Source organism: Notamacropus eugenii, chromosome 3, assembly GCF_028372415.1.
Source record: "Notamacropus eugenii isolate mMacEug1 chromosome 3, mMacEug1.pri_v2, whole genome shotgun sequence".
NCBI classification, from domain to species: Eukaryota; Metazoa; Chordata; class Mammalia; order Diprotodontia; family Macropodidae; genus Notamacropus; species Notamacropus eugenii.
In genome coordinates this window covers 39,124,631-39,139,923 of record NC_092874.1, presented here as the reverse complement: position 1 = coordinate 39,139,923, position 15,293 = coordinate 39,124,631, and the positions used below count along the sequence as shown (strand labels likewise).

General features: G+C 39.5%; 1 protein-coding gene across 1 annotated transcript in view; it reads right to left on the bottom strand.

Moving 5' to 3' along the window:
* Positions 1-15,293, bottom strand: part of COL6A6 (collagen type VI alpha 6 chain) — a 133,704-nt gene that overhangs the window by 99,438 nt on the left and 18,973 nt on the right. Inside the window, exons 2-4 of the mRNA XM_072651307.1 lie at positions 8,388-8,496; positions 4,526-5,119; positions 1,948-2,568 (exon numbers count right to left, since the gene is read on the bottom strand). Of these exons, the coding sequence (XP_072507408.1) occupies positions 1,948-2,568; positions 4,526-5,119; positions 8,388-8,451 (1,279 nt within the window). The 5' untranslated portion in view covers positions 8,452-8,496. The remainder of the gene's footprint in view (positions 1-1,947; positions 2,569-4,525; positions 5,120-8,387; positions 8,497-15,293) is intronic.

Here is a 15,293-nt window from a genome sequence, read left to right as displayed (position 1 = left end):
TATCTCTCTTTAATCCAGTTCCCCAACATTAATTACTACTTGAAGGATGCTTTAAGGGTCATTTCAAAATTCCACATCTTCTAGGAAATCTTCCATAATCTTCCCTAGTTTTGTCCCTTCTCTGAACTACCCCATCACTTTATAACTCTCTTTATTGTGCTTTTATGTTAGAGAGGTAGCTTGGTGCAACAGAGGATTGGTCTTGGTCTCTACCCTCAGATACTTAACTAGTGATGGAACCTTGGAAAAATCACTTCACCTGAGTCCGTTTCAATTTCTTTACCTGTAAAATGAGGATAATAATAACAGCACGAGCCTCACAGGGCTTGACACGGGGACCAAATGGGATAATATATTGAAAGCACTTCCCAATGTCCAAGAACTAGAAAAATGTTGGCTATTGGCATCATTATTATGTTTACACACCTCATCTCTCTTTCTTTGACTACATGCTCCATAAGGTTGGGGACCATGTCTTCACAGTGCTCTCCACTGGACTCCACAGCCTTCTTTACAACATCATCCCTCTCCCTCTTCCATGACTTTGCATGAGCTGTTCCCCATGGCTGTGAGGCAAGCCTTCCCTCCCACCTACTTCTCAGAACCCCTAGCTTTCTTCAAAACTAAGTCCAAGGGTCACCTTATCCAGGACTCCTTTTCTGATCCCCACAGTTGCCATTCTTTACATACTATTACTTGAGATGGTGCTTCACCTTACAGAATGTAAATTACTTGAATGCAAGGACTAAGTCATGTTTATTTTCATATGCCCAGCACCTTGGACAGTGCTTCCTCATAGCAAGGAACTTAACACTGGCTTGTTCACTGAGGGAATTCGTATTCATTGGTTACATGAATGTTGAATTATAACCTATATTGAATTGCTTGTTTTCTCAGTGACAGGTTTGGAACTCAAAGTTTTAAAAACAAATGTTAAAAATTGCTTTTACATCTAACTGGGGAGTAATAACAAAAATAAATAGAAAAAGTAAATGAATGTTGAATAACTTGTTAGCACATTGAATTAAGCAGAAACTGTGTCTGTGGTTGCATTTATGTATGCATGCTGGTGTCTATGTACAGATATTGGTTTCTCAGTTATAGTGCTCTATAAACCCACAAGACATTGCTGTGAATCCTGACCTCTCTTCTACCCCCAGATATTTATGTCACAGCTGCTATGTTCACAAGGTACTGCTTAATCTTCTAAAATAACCATGTAAACTTCTTTGACAAACAAACCACAGGGTAAAAAAAATAACTGTATTGGTCCTTACCCTCAAGTTGACTTCACCCTTCCAAAATAAAACCAAATTCCGTGACTAGTCTATTCATTAGCAGCTGGGGATGGGGAAAGAAAAAAAAAAGGAAGGAGAAGTATAACAGATGAGAAAAATAGGGGGAACTGGAGAGGTAGAGAAGAAAGATGAAAAAGAAAAGAAAAAAGGAGAGAATGATCAGAAGGGATAATGGAGGAAGGTACTCTAGAACAGTTGGCATGCTCTTGGAGATTGGAATACACATTTACACCTTTATAAAAAGAAAAGAAATAGAATTCTACTGCAGCTATGTGATGCAATGATTAAGATCCAAGTTCAAATCCACCCTCAGATACTTCCTAGCTGAGTGACTCCAGGCAAGTTATTTAATCTGCCTGCCTCATTCTCCTCATCTGTAGAATGGGGATAATAATAGGACTTATCTTCCAGAATTGGTGTGAAGAACAAATGAGATAATAATTGTAAAGATCTTATCACAGTGCCTGGAACACAGTAGGCACCTAATAAAATGTTTTTTTTCCCTTCTGCTGCTTCCCCCTTCACCTCTTCTACCTGAACTGTTGGTTATACTTTCCCCATGAGTAGTTTTTACACTATCTTAGACAAGTGAAAATAAGCCCCATCATTTATAGGTTGTCTGAAATTGGGGTGAGGAAAACGTAGTTACCAGTTTTGAGGTTTTCAGTCCATTCCGACAGAATGGATACTTTGTGCTGTATTTCACTCCTGAGTTTCTTCTGAAATGTCTGATTATGGGCTGCCAGGTCTGAAAATGTTTTCAGCTTGGAAATATACTTTTCTGGAGGGTGAGATGATATCTGCCCTAACTGGGTATAATCAGAGCCTTCCAGGCCCACTGTGAACACAGTCATGCCCTCACGCCGAAGGTCAACTGCAGCTACAGAGACGTTATCTTCCGATGGTCTATGAGTGACCAGAATGACTATCTGGGGGACCCCCTGCATCTTCCGGCTGCCTCTGTGGACGCTGAAGACCTCTTTCCTGATCTTTGTGATGGCAGCTCCAATGTAGGCTCCCCCAGCCCTGGGAGACAGGCTCTGTATCTCTTGCAGAATCTCTGTCTTGTTGATCCCAGTGTCCAGGGAACGTATCACCTTCGTCTCGTTGCTGTATGTCACCAGGCCAATCCTCATACAGCTCTCTTTTACATCAAAAGAGGACACACTCTCTTCTAGGAATCCTTTCAGATGCTCCAAGTTTTCCTGGGTGCCATTGGCAGACTCATCCAAGAGGAATACGACATCAGCCACAGAAGTGCCATGACAAACTTGGGTGGAGGAAAAGAAAGAGCAGATCATTCACATGAGATGATCCTATAGTTTCGCATTAAAACCTGTCATTGCTTAGTTTTATGTCTTTGTTTTACATAAAATGTCTCAAACATAACTGACAGAGGAAGCAAAAGGGAACAAACAGTGTTAGGAACTAAACCCTGTAACATTAAAGCTTAGATTCCTTTCCTTCTCTCCTAAAATGATCTTAATGAATGCTCAACAGCTTTGGAGAGAGAACGTAATCATAAAAGCATCCCTTAGCATTCACCAAGAAGTGATCAATGGTGCTTTAATTCAAGTGGATTTACTCAGAAGCAACGAACGATGCATGGTATTTTATCTCCTGTGGAGATATCCATTTTGAGCAATGAATTTATCCCTCCCTTCTCTCCCCATGTACTTATTTATAAAGTGCTTAGTAATATAATCAACTCTTAGATCTATACTAATGATGAGAGGGGATCAAGAACAATCACGGTAGTAGGTGGTCCACAAATATGTGCTTCTGAAATGTATGGATTTCTCTGGTGACATTTGCCATCTTAATTACCCAGAAAAAGTGTCCCCCCCAAAAAATAAGATGAACCAGTTAAATGACGAGATTGAAGGATAATCGATAGGGAACCAATAGCTATTCCTTAAACTCCATTAGTATTCTCACTGTGTTGAAGAATTGAAGGAAGGCATCCAGCATGTTGGGTGGACCTCCATGGGGACAATTTAATGGAGGACACGGCCAAGAATTTCACTGGATAGTCTGGTCTGAGATTTGTATTACTGGAAGGAATATTATTTCAACAAGATCACAGCCTGATTACTTGAATAGTTATGTTTTAATATTAAAATTAGTCATCAACACATTAAATGCATCATGCTTCTGAACATTAGGGAAGTGATGCAGCAGCACTGTTCAAGAGCTAGAAGGGAACCTGTGAAGTCATGTGGTCCAACCCCCTCACTGATTCATGTAGAAACTGAGGCCCAGAAAAGTTAAGTGATTTGCCAAAAAATTCACAAAAGTCAGCAGCAGGATTTGAACTAGGGTCTTCCAAAACTAAAGCCATTGCTTTCTTTTCCCTACACTATGCTTACCTGATAGGGAGAGTTCATTGGAAAGAAAGCTCAATTTGGAGTCAAAATATCTGGGGTCTGAATAGCAGCTCTGCCGCTTACTACCTGTAAGACCATGAGCAAGGCATTCTACCAACCAGGTAAAAGGAGGGGGTTGGGCTGGATGATCCTGAAAGTCCTCTCTAAACTTATGTCTATGAGGAGCTCTCTTCTAAAAGTGCACAAAGCAGACCATCCAGATCACCTAGAAAAACCAGGAGCCGATGTAAGAGCTCCCTCACATCACAAGTTCTTAATAGGATATTATCATTCACTTGGTTTAACATCATCTCAGTCAGGTGACCATGACTGTTTAAAACACATGCACTGAAGTATTCTGAAAACCAATCCAACATCTTGTTCCTATGAAATCAGAGAGGATTATACGTGGTATTTTAATTGGTCCCCCTCTTGAGCTTTCATGAGCATTTGATTACAGCTCAAGAAGCTTACAGCTGGGAGGTACAGCGGATACAAGTACTTGACACAGAGATGAGAAGACGAGAGTTCAAAAATCCTACCTCATAAACTTACCAGCTACTTACTAGGCAAGTTACTTAACCTACCTTGGTCTCAGTTTCTTCATCAGTAATATAAGGGCAATAATATTATCTACTTCACAGAATTGTTGCAAGGATCTAAGATAACAAATGTACATTGCTTTGCAAATATTGTTAAAACACTCTATAGACACCATCTACAGCATAGTAATAGAGATGAAGAAGGGAAAGGGAAGGAGGGAGGGAGAGGGAAGGAGGGAGGGAGAAGAGAAGGAAAAGAGAGTGAGGGAGGGAAGAGGAAGGAGAGGAAAGGAGAAAGGGGGAGGGAGAAAAATCTTACCTTCCACATCAACGTCATCTGCTTGTCCCTTGTACTTTACCACCTCCTTAATGATGCTGGTCATATTTGTGGAAAACATGCTGACATCTCTCACTGTTCTAAGGTTGTAATGAAATTGAGATGTGGCCATGGCTTTTAGGTTTCCTTCTGAAGCATTCTGCATCCCCAGCGAGATGATTTTCACTCCGTCTCTCTGCAGAGCTCTTGCTGGTTCTTCCACATCATCCTCAGAGTGGGCTGAAGCCAAGACCACCAGAATCTGGGGAAACTGGTTCTTGTCTCTTCCATTCGTCGACCCAGAGAAGTAGGTCTTGTGGACTTTCTTAAGAGCGTTGCCTATTCGCAAAGACCCCCCAATGTAGGTGAAGTTTCTCTTGAGGTGGTTCAACATAGTGCTCTTGGGCGCGAAGGGGCTCAGTGGGAACTCCTGGCGTAGATCATCGCTGTACTGAGCAAGGGCGATCCGGAACTTGTTGGCTTCAACTGGCAGACTGTTGATCATCTTGTTAATGAAAGTTCTCACAAAAGCAAACGACTTGCTCCCCAGGTGATCAGAGCTATCCACCAGGAACACGACATCAGCAAACTCAGGATCTATAGAAAAATAAATGAGAAAAGAAAAAAAAAACATCTTTGCCTAGTCAAACCATCAATTTGCCACCGTATTAATACCATCAAAATGTATAAAGAGAAAAATTTCTTTTTCTCTTGATTTCCTTTTCAAGCACAGACAAGGAAGTGAAATGAATGCCTTGAAATTAATAAACTACTTCCACGAAGAAAAGAAGGGGCACCAAGGACTAGGTTGTTGCAAAAGAAAGAAGGTTGGACTTGGAGTCAGGAGTCCTAAGTTTGAATCCTGGCCTCTATACCCCTTAGTTGCAAGTCACTTAATTTGTCCAAGTTTAAAATATGAATTACTCTCTCTGCCTCATGGGCTTGTTGTGGGGGAAAAATACTTTGTAACCCTGCTATATAAGTTATTTTTTATTGTACACTGAATCTTTCAATCATATCATTTATATTGAGCTAATTTTCTTTTGGCTATAAACAAAAATGGATATACTTAGATGGCGCAAATGTGATGAGGTTTTGGTGGGGAATTTCTTTCTTTCTTAATAGATCTCCTAATCATTTTTACCTTGAACAGGATCACCTGGATTTCATTAATAATTTCTAGGCAAGAATGCTAATGGGGCTTCTAATTGGTTAAACCTTTTTTAAAAAACGAATTATAAAGCCTTGAATGTAGACTTTCATTTTATGTCTTCTTTTAAACAAATATTACTGTTTTGCATAACTACATATGTCTTCTCTATGTCAAATTGCTTGCCTTCTCAAGGTAGGACAAGGGGAGGGAAGGAGGGAATCTGGAACTCAAATTAAAAAAAATAAATGTTAAAACTGATTTTTTATGTAATTGGAAAAAATAAAATATAAAAATTTTAACATATTGCAGGATGATACAATAATATTTGAACAGTTAGTGGAATAAGTCTGTTGCTTAGCAACTCCAAGTTCTCAGACTGGTGACTTGAAAGTTCTCAGCAGATGGTACAACTTCAAGAATTTTTTTTTTACATAACAAACTTAAAGCTTGCTTACACTATCTTAAGATGAATGCTTACATGCCAGCAATGTTTACGTGAATAAACATTAACAGTCATTCACTGATTCTTCAGAAATAGTTACAGTTGCAATAAAGGTCATCCAACCTGGGCCCCCTTATCTTGCAGATGAGGAAACCGAGGTGCAGACATATTTGTGACCTGACATAGCTAAATGGCAGAATCAGGATTTTAAACTAAGCATTGGGAAAGCTGAGTTCTTTTTTCTTCCATTGCATAGTTTTCCCTTTGATACATAAGCATCACCAGAAAAAAAAGAATCAATATGCCTTATGTTTTAAAGAGAACAAAATTTTGAGGCATCTAAGTTGTCCCGTGGCTAGAATACTGGACTTAGAGTCTGGAAGACCTGAGTTCAAATCCATCCTCAGATACTGACTAGCTATGTGATCCTGGGCAAGTTCCTTACCTCCCCTCACCATTTGTGAAGTGGGAATAACAACAGCGCCTCGTCTTCAGAGTAGTTGTGAGGGCCAAATGAGACGGTATTTGTAAAGTGTTTTGTAAACCTTAAAAAGCTAATTTTTATCGTTATTATCATTAGTTTCAGATGACCTCTAGAGGGCTCTTGGCTATCAAATAAATCTCAAATGAAATTAAGGTTAGAGGGTTTAGGACTCCTATGACCTCGTTTTAGGGCTGTATTTCCAGGGAAGCTTTAGGATCTAATCTGGACTTGGAATAAGCAGAGACCTCAGTTCAAAATCTGCCTTTGTCACTTACTAGCCGTTTGACCATGGACAAGTTCTTCAATCTCTCTGATACAATAAAGCAGGGGCGCTGATCTCAATTAGAAATGAGAGTCACTGAACCATATACAAGGATCCCCGTAGGCCACATATTGCCTTAGAAAACAACATATTAACATTGTCTATGTCATTATATTTTATGTGTTTTGTGAAATATTCCTCAATTACATTTAACGTGGTGGAGGCCACACTGGGAGTGCAGTGGGCTATGTATTTGACATCTCTGGTATAGATAAGCATTAGGTTTGGGTTCTATATGTATGTCTCCCATCCTCATCTTTTTCCCCTGCCCCAAGTTAGCAGTAAGCAGCCACCATTAAACTGACAGGAAAAGTTGAGTGGAACAGTGGGTAGAGCGCTGGGCCTGCAATCAGGAAGACCTGAGTTCAGATCTGGCCTCAGATACTCACTAGTTGTGTGACCGTGGGCAAGTCGCTTAACTCCATTTGCCTCAGTTTCCTCTTCTACCAAATGAACTGGAGAAGGAAATGGCAAACCTCTCTGGTATCTTTGCCAAGAAAACCCCAAATGGGGTTACAAAGAGTTGGACAAGGCATAACAACCACCACTACAACCTAGGTTCACTTTCCAGCCAGAATTTTTTTTTAAAAGCTTTTTCAAATACTTCTCAGCACACTATAAGGCAGAGAAGGCAGGGTACAGGGCTTATGTGAGACAATATCTAATGTCCCTTCCAGCTCTTAGGAAATGGTTATTTTAAGGATTCTTGTGAAAAAAGAAAAACAACATTTCAATCCTTTTGTCCTCCCTCTCAATGGCTATAAACCCAGAATCAGTGTCTCATGCATCATCTCTCTCTCTTTATAGCATTCTGATAGCAGTATATTGCCTAAAACGTTTAATTCCTTGCCAAGAATGTTACTTATCACACCCTCTAAATTTAATTTCATTGGTTTGAGATTTGACAGCCAAGACCAGAGGGAAGCCATCAGTAAAGCAGAATGGATAATAATGGTTTGCGTGCTGGGATGGCCAGACTCCCTCTGTTACCTAGGGCTGTTACCCAAATTCTGCTTTGGACCACGGGTACAACGGATGGTCTTTGGAAGACATTGGTTGTGGTAGAAAAGCAGGCAGGACAAAATCAATCCCTTCCAACACACCCCCAGTTAAAAATGGGGAAGTTGCTGGGCATCTAGTCAAAACAAACACCAGGCAAAGCAATAATAAAAAGTGTTTCCAATCATGACAGGTCAGAATAATGACATAATGCTAACAGAAAACTTTCATACAAAGCTCCCAGAAGGGCCCTTCAGGGTCTTTTCTGAGACAAATAGATGGCCTTCCTCATGGCTCTCCTCCCAAGAAGATAACCGTCAGCTGCAAGCTGTGGAAATCAGGCCACTAATATTAAAAATAGATAAAGTGAAATTTACAACCTCTCTCCCCAAACCAGAAACTCCTGTGGTTTCAATCACTTTTCACAATAAGATCAAAGAGAAAAAAAGCCAAATATGCTATTACCAGCATCCTGGTTCACAGACTGCGCTTGGGCACAAGTTATGATGAGGAGAAAAAACAGGAACATGTTCCTAACATGAGCTCAGCACCTCACACTTTAATTCTGAAGAGCCTAAAATAAGAAAAACAAACAAATGACAATGGTTATACTCCCCCAGCCCTGTCCTGACCAGGGGCATCCTGAAACTTACAAAGCATCTTCTTAAACCCCAGGATTAAATCTGATCTGCCCTCTCTCTTCCCCCTGATATACATGACAAAATCACAACATGTTTAAGTTCTGCACAAATGTATTTTTTAAAAGAATGTCCATATGAATATGGGAATTTTTACATGATTATATATCTGATTGCTTACCATCTCCTGCTTACCATCTCCAAGAGCAGAGTGGGAAAAGAGGGAGGGATAGAATTTGGAACTGAAAACTTTAAAAAAATGTTTAAAAATGTGTTAACATGTAATTGGGGAAAATATATTAGAAAAAAAGAATATGTTCATAAAGGGAAAAAGTGTAAATTTTTCAAGAAAAAAAAACAGAAGCAGGAATGCAAGGAGACAGCCAAGTATCTTTGATAGAGATTTGTGGAAGATACTTAATATATGATTCAAATTAACTTCTTCCCATCCACTTAGCTCTGGACTTCAAAGATCAGTATGAGTTGTCCAAGGAGAGGAAGAAAAACCAACCAAACTTCCAACTGATGTTTTATACTAACTAGGGGGAGTCCCACATGGTGTACGTTTTCCTCTTTCTGCATTTGTCATGTCAAGGAAATGAAAGGGCCAAGGACTGTCTCCTCTCAAAAGGTAGATGACATGAGCTAAATAGCAAGCAACTAGAAAGTTAGGAGATTAAAGGATGGTTTAAGAAAACCAAAAAACCAACCTGTAATGGCAGCACCTTCAAGTCATTCCTTAGTCCTCAAGGATGAGAGGAAAAGCTGTATTTACATACCGGAAGTCTTCCCTAAGATAAGTTTAAAGTGAGGTTTATTTTGTTCTTTTGGGTTTTTTGCCTGGCATAAAGTAGTCATTTAATAAATGCTTGTTCCCTTTTCCCTGCCCCCCCATAACTCCCCTTCATCCCATTATCCTCCCCAGTCTATTGACTTCTGTCTTTGTCTATATCACACTCCCAATTTCTCCTTGCCTTTCTCAGTTGATATCAAACCTAATTCTTTCCTTTCCCCACCTGCATCACATCTGTTATTTAATTTGAGTGATTTAAATTTGTAACACTCCTTTTAAGAAATGTTTGTATTATGCCTCTTTTTTATTTCATGCCCCCTTTAGGATATTCTAGAATCTATTTGCTGGGATGTTATTTCTTGATGGATGTAGTGGAGGGCACTTTGTTACCTACTTCTTGGGGACTCAATCCTGTTCTTCTTTTTCCTCATCTTTTGATATCCTTTTGATTGGGTGCTTGGCTGCCTGTGTTTAGACCTTAATTCTAAAATCACATTTCTCCTAGCCTGCTCCTGGATGTTTCTCCTCCAGCCAAGGACAAGATGCCCTAGCAAAAACATTTCTCTCTCTTCCTGATACAGTTAAGCCTGCTATACCTGTAAAATTTATTAGTTTGAACCAGCTGTGTGTACTGGCTGAACTGGTTATGTACCGAGTCATAAAAATATTTGATACTCACTGACCTATCATATGTATCCCAGACTTAGACATAAGTATACTCACTTATGTTTATCTTGCCTAACAAGTCATTGATAGGGGCAGCAGTATTTTTCAGTCAGTCCTGACCATTAGTTGACAGTGACATTTCAAGTCTAAAACTACACCTCCATGTAGTCCCATCTTGAGCTATTTCCCACTAGGTAAAACACTTGCACAGTAGATAGTAAAAGTGCATGTTCCTTAAAGAACTAACCACTCCTTATACTACTCCCTAATCCCACCCTGAATTACCTAACTAGCACATTTGGTACACGTTTTACTATAGAATATCCTATATAAACTTTACCTGTACCCCCCTTTCAAATAGCATGTTCCCTAATAACTCTTGCCCACTGAAAAGTATAGCAATAAATCTATGCCACCTTGACTTCAAGAATGCTTGAGTCCGTGAATTCATTCCAGACCACCCTCCCCTCATACTTGGGTCTTTGGGGGTCCCTGAATCATCCCCCCTTTTCCCAACCCTCATAACTTTCATGATTATTTAGAACCTATCAGCCCCTGTTCAACACTCCCAAAGCTGTGCTTCCCCTGGGATACCAAACACCTTCTGCCCCCTTCAGGTGAATTAGTACCAAGAATCTTTATCCCCACTAATAGAAGCAATTTTCTTAACCTGTACAACATCCTACAATCCCTCAGAGTTCATTTAACACTGTCAGTGAGGTTTATTTTAACTTAGGCTCAGAACTCGTAACACTGATATTAATATAAATAATAAAAGCTAAAAGTTTAGTAAGGAGGGAAGCAAATAATCAACATTTATTAAGTGCCTACTATGTGCCAGGCACTGTGCTAACAGTGGGATACATACTTATATTTCTTTAAAACTTGTTTTAAATTATTTTGATAGTAGTTGGGAATAATTCACTATTTAAAAATTTTTTCATTACAGTTATCCCTTCCATATTTGGGGGGTTAAGTTTATAGCACCCCCATGATCTGGAAAATTTACATAAAATTTTTTGGCTCTCCCTTTGTACCAAAGAAGAAGTTTGAATTATTATGCTATTAAAAGATAAAATGTTGATATTATATATCTCTGAGTTTCTAACCTTTTTCTGTGCAAAACTCCCCCCAAATTCCCATCTTATTTCTTATGCCAATCTATGATATATTGAAACTAGGATGGGGAGAGTTGTTATGTGGAAGAGATAACTGTAAACACCCATTTTTATACACTACAGCAAATGAATTATAGATAAATATGTGCTTTTAGTAATGCACACCTCTAAGAAACCCAGATGATGTACCCTCATGGACCTGATTCTAGCTCCTCAGGTTGTCAGTAGTGTCTATGAAGCAACAGCCTCTGAGAGTTAAGCATTGGAAACACAGTAAAGGGGCACTGAATGTCACAATAAAGAACAAAAACATTTCAGGGGAAAACACATTCTAAATTAGGCTGTTTCTAACTGATTCAAACCAACTTGAGACAATTTTGATTAGTTCTAACCAACTTAGACTAATTCAGCTAGTTTTAACTTGTTCATAACTAGTTCCAACAGGTTTGGAGCACATGAGCTGGTTCTGATCAGTTCCATTGAGTATTAACCAATTTCAACCAGCTCGAAGCTACTCTGAAACTTGTTCTGGTCAGTTTCAACCAATTCATACCAGTTCTGCTTGACTTCAAGTGGTTAATTTCCTTTCTGAATAACTTAGGTTCATTAATGCTAGTTCTAAGTAAGTGTACAGCACATATACGGGAACAGGAGAGTTTGAATTTGCTGCCACCCTTTAAGTGAGCCACCTGTTTACTGTTGATACTGAAAAATGTAGGATTTTTTTTTAGTCACTGGACTAGAACTAGTAAGGCTGAACTCAATGATTCACTACCCAAGTTTTTTAATCCCTATAAAGTATATGTCTGATGACCACAGTGATTACTGATATGTAATATAATATTTATTATATTACATATATTATTATTATTATAATTATTTTAATTATAAAAATTAAATGAATGTTCATTTACCAATTCAATAAAGAGTACTATTAGGAAAAACAGACTGTCACAAAATCAAACAAAAATCTCTAAGGGGAGATTAAAGGTCTTAAAGGTTTTAAACTACTCCCATTTTTTGTTTACATAGACACATTTTAAAAGGATTTATACTGAAACAGAAGAGAGGCAATGTGCTTTTAGCATGTACACTAAGCTACATGCCGCTGAGAAGAGGTACAACCTAGAATCAGCAGCGAAGTGCCCAGGCCAAATTTCATTGTCTCAGGTCATCATTACAGTTAAATCATTTGATCTTCACAACAACTCTGAGAAGTAGGTATTATTATTATCCCCATTTTACCAGTGAGGAAACTGAGGCAGACTTGTCCAGGGTCACACAGCTAGTAAGTGTCTAAGCCCATATTTAAACTTTAGTGTCTCCCTGAAACAGAGACTCATCCCTTTAACATCAGTGTTCTTCTGGTGATGCTCAATGGCTGCAAGTTGTAGAATGTTATGGCTTCTGGAAAATTAAAGTGGACAATTACCCAAAGGGGCAAGTAAGGCCACATGGCCAATGTGAACAGGCTACAACACACAACAAGCAAAGAATTCATCAGGAGCACGGCCTAGGGTGTCATTGAAGAAATGCGTAAGAAAAAAGAACACAAGCAATTCATAGAGAGATAAGAGTGAGGGATAAAGGATGGGAGGCTCATGGGTTCCACTGGTATCCTTGCACTGTCAGCAGAGTTCAAGTTGAGCCCCCAGAACACTGAGTGGAGGGTGATTTATGAGGAGCCATGGACAAGAGCCTCCCGGGATGGAGAAGCAAGGACAGCTTGTGAGCTTTTAGTCCCATATCATGGAAGTCACAGACTCATCACACAACCACCACCACAAAAAATCATTTCCAGTTAATTCAGACCAGTTCCCTCCTCCAGGCTCTGACTAGTTCTAAGAGGAATCACATCCAAATGATTATTCTTTTCTCGCCTACCCCCACGCATAGCACAGTGCCTGGAATAGAACTGGCACTTGGATTATCTTTGCCTGGAACAGATATGTCTGGTCTTCTAGGAATGCAGCACTTTGCGCATAGTAGGTACTTATAAAAGGTTTTGCGATCGAAAGATCAACACTTAAGCATCTATTTAAAAAAAGCAATTTGAGAACATGAAGGGAAACTCAATGAGGTATATATTTCATGTAATCAAAATAAAAAACTTCATGTAACCATTCGTCTTAATACAGTAACAGTGGAGTTAATTGCTGCTTGTTTTAGGAGTATGCTTTCAAAGGTAGGACTCTTCACCAACTGCAATTTTCAGTCCTCCATTCACTCCAACTTGGGAGAGTTGAGGCCAATAAATCTTTTCTTGATGTGAACGGCTATAAAATAGTTTTTTATTTGAATCACTATAAATTGTGTCTGCCTAGAACGCTGTTTCCTTTTAAAAAAACATACACAGCTGCAAAACTGGCCCTCACTCAGAGCCCTTGGCCTCTTACCCAGAATTTTTTGAACAACCGATCACTTGAGACTAGCAAGCCACAGTGGAATTAAGGTTTCTGCCTTGAGAAGTTCCGGTGCTATATCCTTGCTTTGAAAGATTATCAAGGGCACAAACAGGATACAAGTGAGCTTTTAGTGGATTTAAGACAATTAATTCACATGTAAACCACATGGAGTTCTAAAAAGTAGGGAGGAGGAAGGACAAGAGATGCCTGGGCTCACAGTCCACCTCCCTCTCTTACTAGATGGTAGCCCTGGGTGGGCATTTAAACCCTCTGGAAACCAGGCAAATGGAGCAGACCCTGCTTACCCTATCTCCCAGGGCCAGTGTGAGGAAGACACTTTGGGAATAATACGTAGCTATATAAATGGAAACTGTGGTACTCCCGAGAATTAACGACACTTTTAATTCAAAACCTCAATTCTTAATGTTTTACAGGATTGCACATGTATAATCTACAGCAGATTGCTTACTGTTTCAGGGAGGTGGGAGGGAAGGGAGAGAGGGATAGGATTTGGAACTCAAAACTTTTGAAAAAACCACAATAAATTATCTTCACATGGAATTGGGGAAAAAGAAAATTTATTTTAAAAACCCTCAATTTCTATGATCACTGCAGAATACCATTAGACAAAGGTTTGTTATCAGATGTTTTAGCTCTACTGTTCTCTCCGTCTCAAGGAAGGAGTCAGTCTGGGGGAAGGTGGGAAATTCTATGTAAAGATATAAAGCATTTTTTAAAGAAGTCACAGTAACACTGCTTTGGTGGTAACTGGATGTGGTGAAAAAGGTACAAGTCTCAGTTCTGCTGTTTAGCTGGGTGATCTAGGACAAATACATTCATCTCTTTGACCCTCAGTCTTCTCAAATGTAAAACACAGTGATGATGATGATGAGGAGGAGGAGGAGGAGGAGGAGGAGAAGGAGGAGGAGGAAAGCATTTCTACAATGCTTTAAGGCTTCCAAAGGTTTTAAAATAATCTGATTTTTATCCTCACAACAATCTTGAGAGGTGGTCTATTATTATCATCCTCATTTTACAGATGAGGAAACCGAGGCAGACAGAGGTTAGGGTTGCTGTGGGGATCAAATGAGGTAATATGAATGCACTTAAAGGGCTATACAAATTTGAGGCATTATGGTCTCCATTTAACACTACTAATTGCTCCAAGGGATTTTTGTTCAGTCGTTTTTCTTTCCATTTGTGTCTGATTCTCTGCAACCCTATTTGGGGTTTTCTGGGCAAAGATAATGGAGTGGTTTATCATTTCCTTCTTCAAGGGCTACATGTTGGCAAGCATCTACAGCAACCTAAGTATCTCTAACTCCAGAAACTTGCACTGTACCCCAGCACCTTTTTGGCTTCTAACAGGTAAGCATTTGCCTTACCTCACTTCCCTATTTCATCTCCTAACCATGCTGTACTGGAGAACCCATCCCCTTCCTCTGTTCTCAGCTTTCTATGTCTTCTATTGGAATAGAAACTCTGCAAGGGCAGGGTCTGTCTTGCTTCTATTTGCATAGTGCCTGGCATGCAGTAAGTGTTTAATGCTTGTTCAGTCTTTCTATGCCTATGCAGACACAAATTGGTTACAAAGACATTAACGGGGGAGTGTGAACGACTGGACAAAGTCATATTTTTGCAGCTCCCAGACAATGCATTTGGACAGAGCTAAGGTAAAGTCTTCGCTGCCATCTCAGGCAGACCAGGCTGTCACAAAAGATTCTCATCATTGTAGATGAGGCCTTTATTCT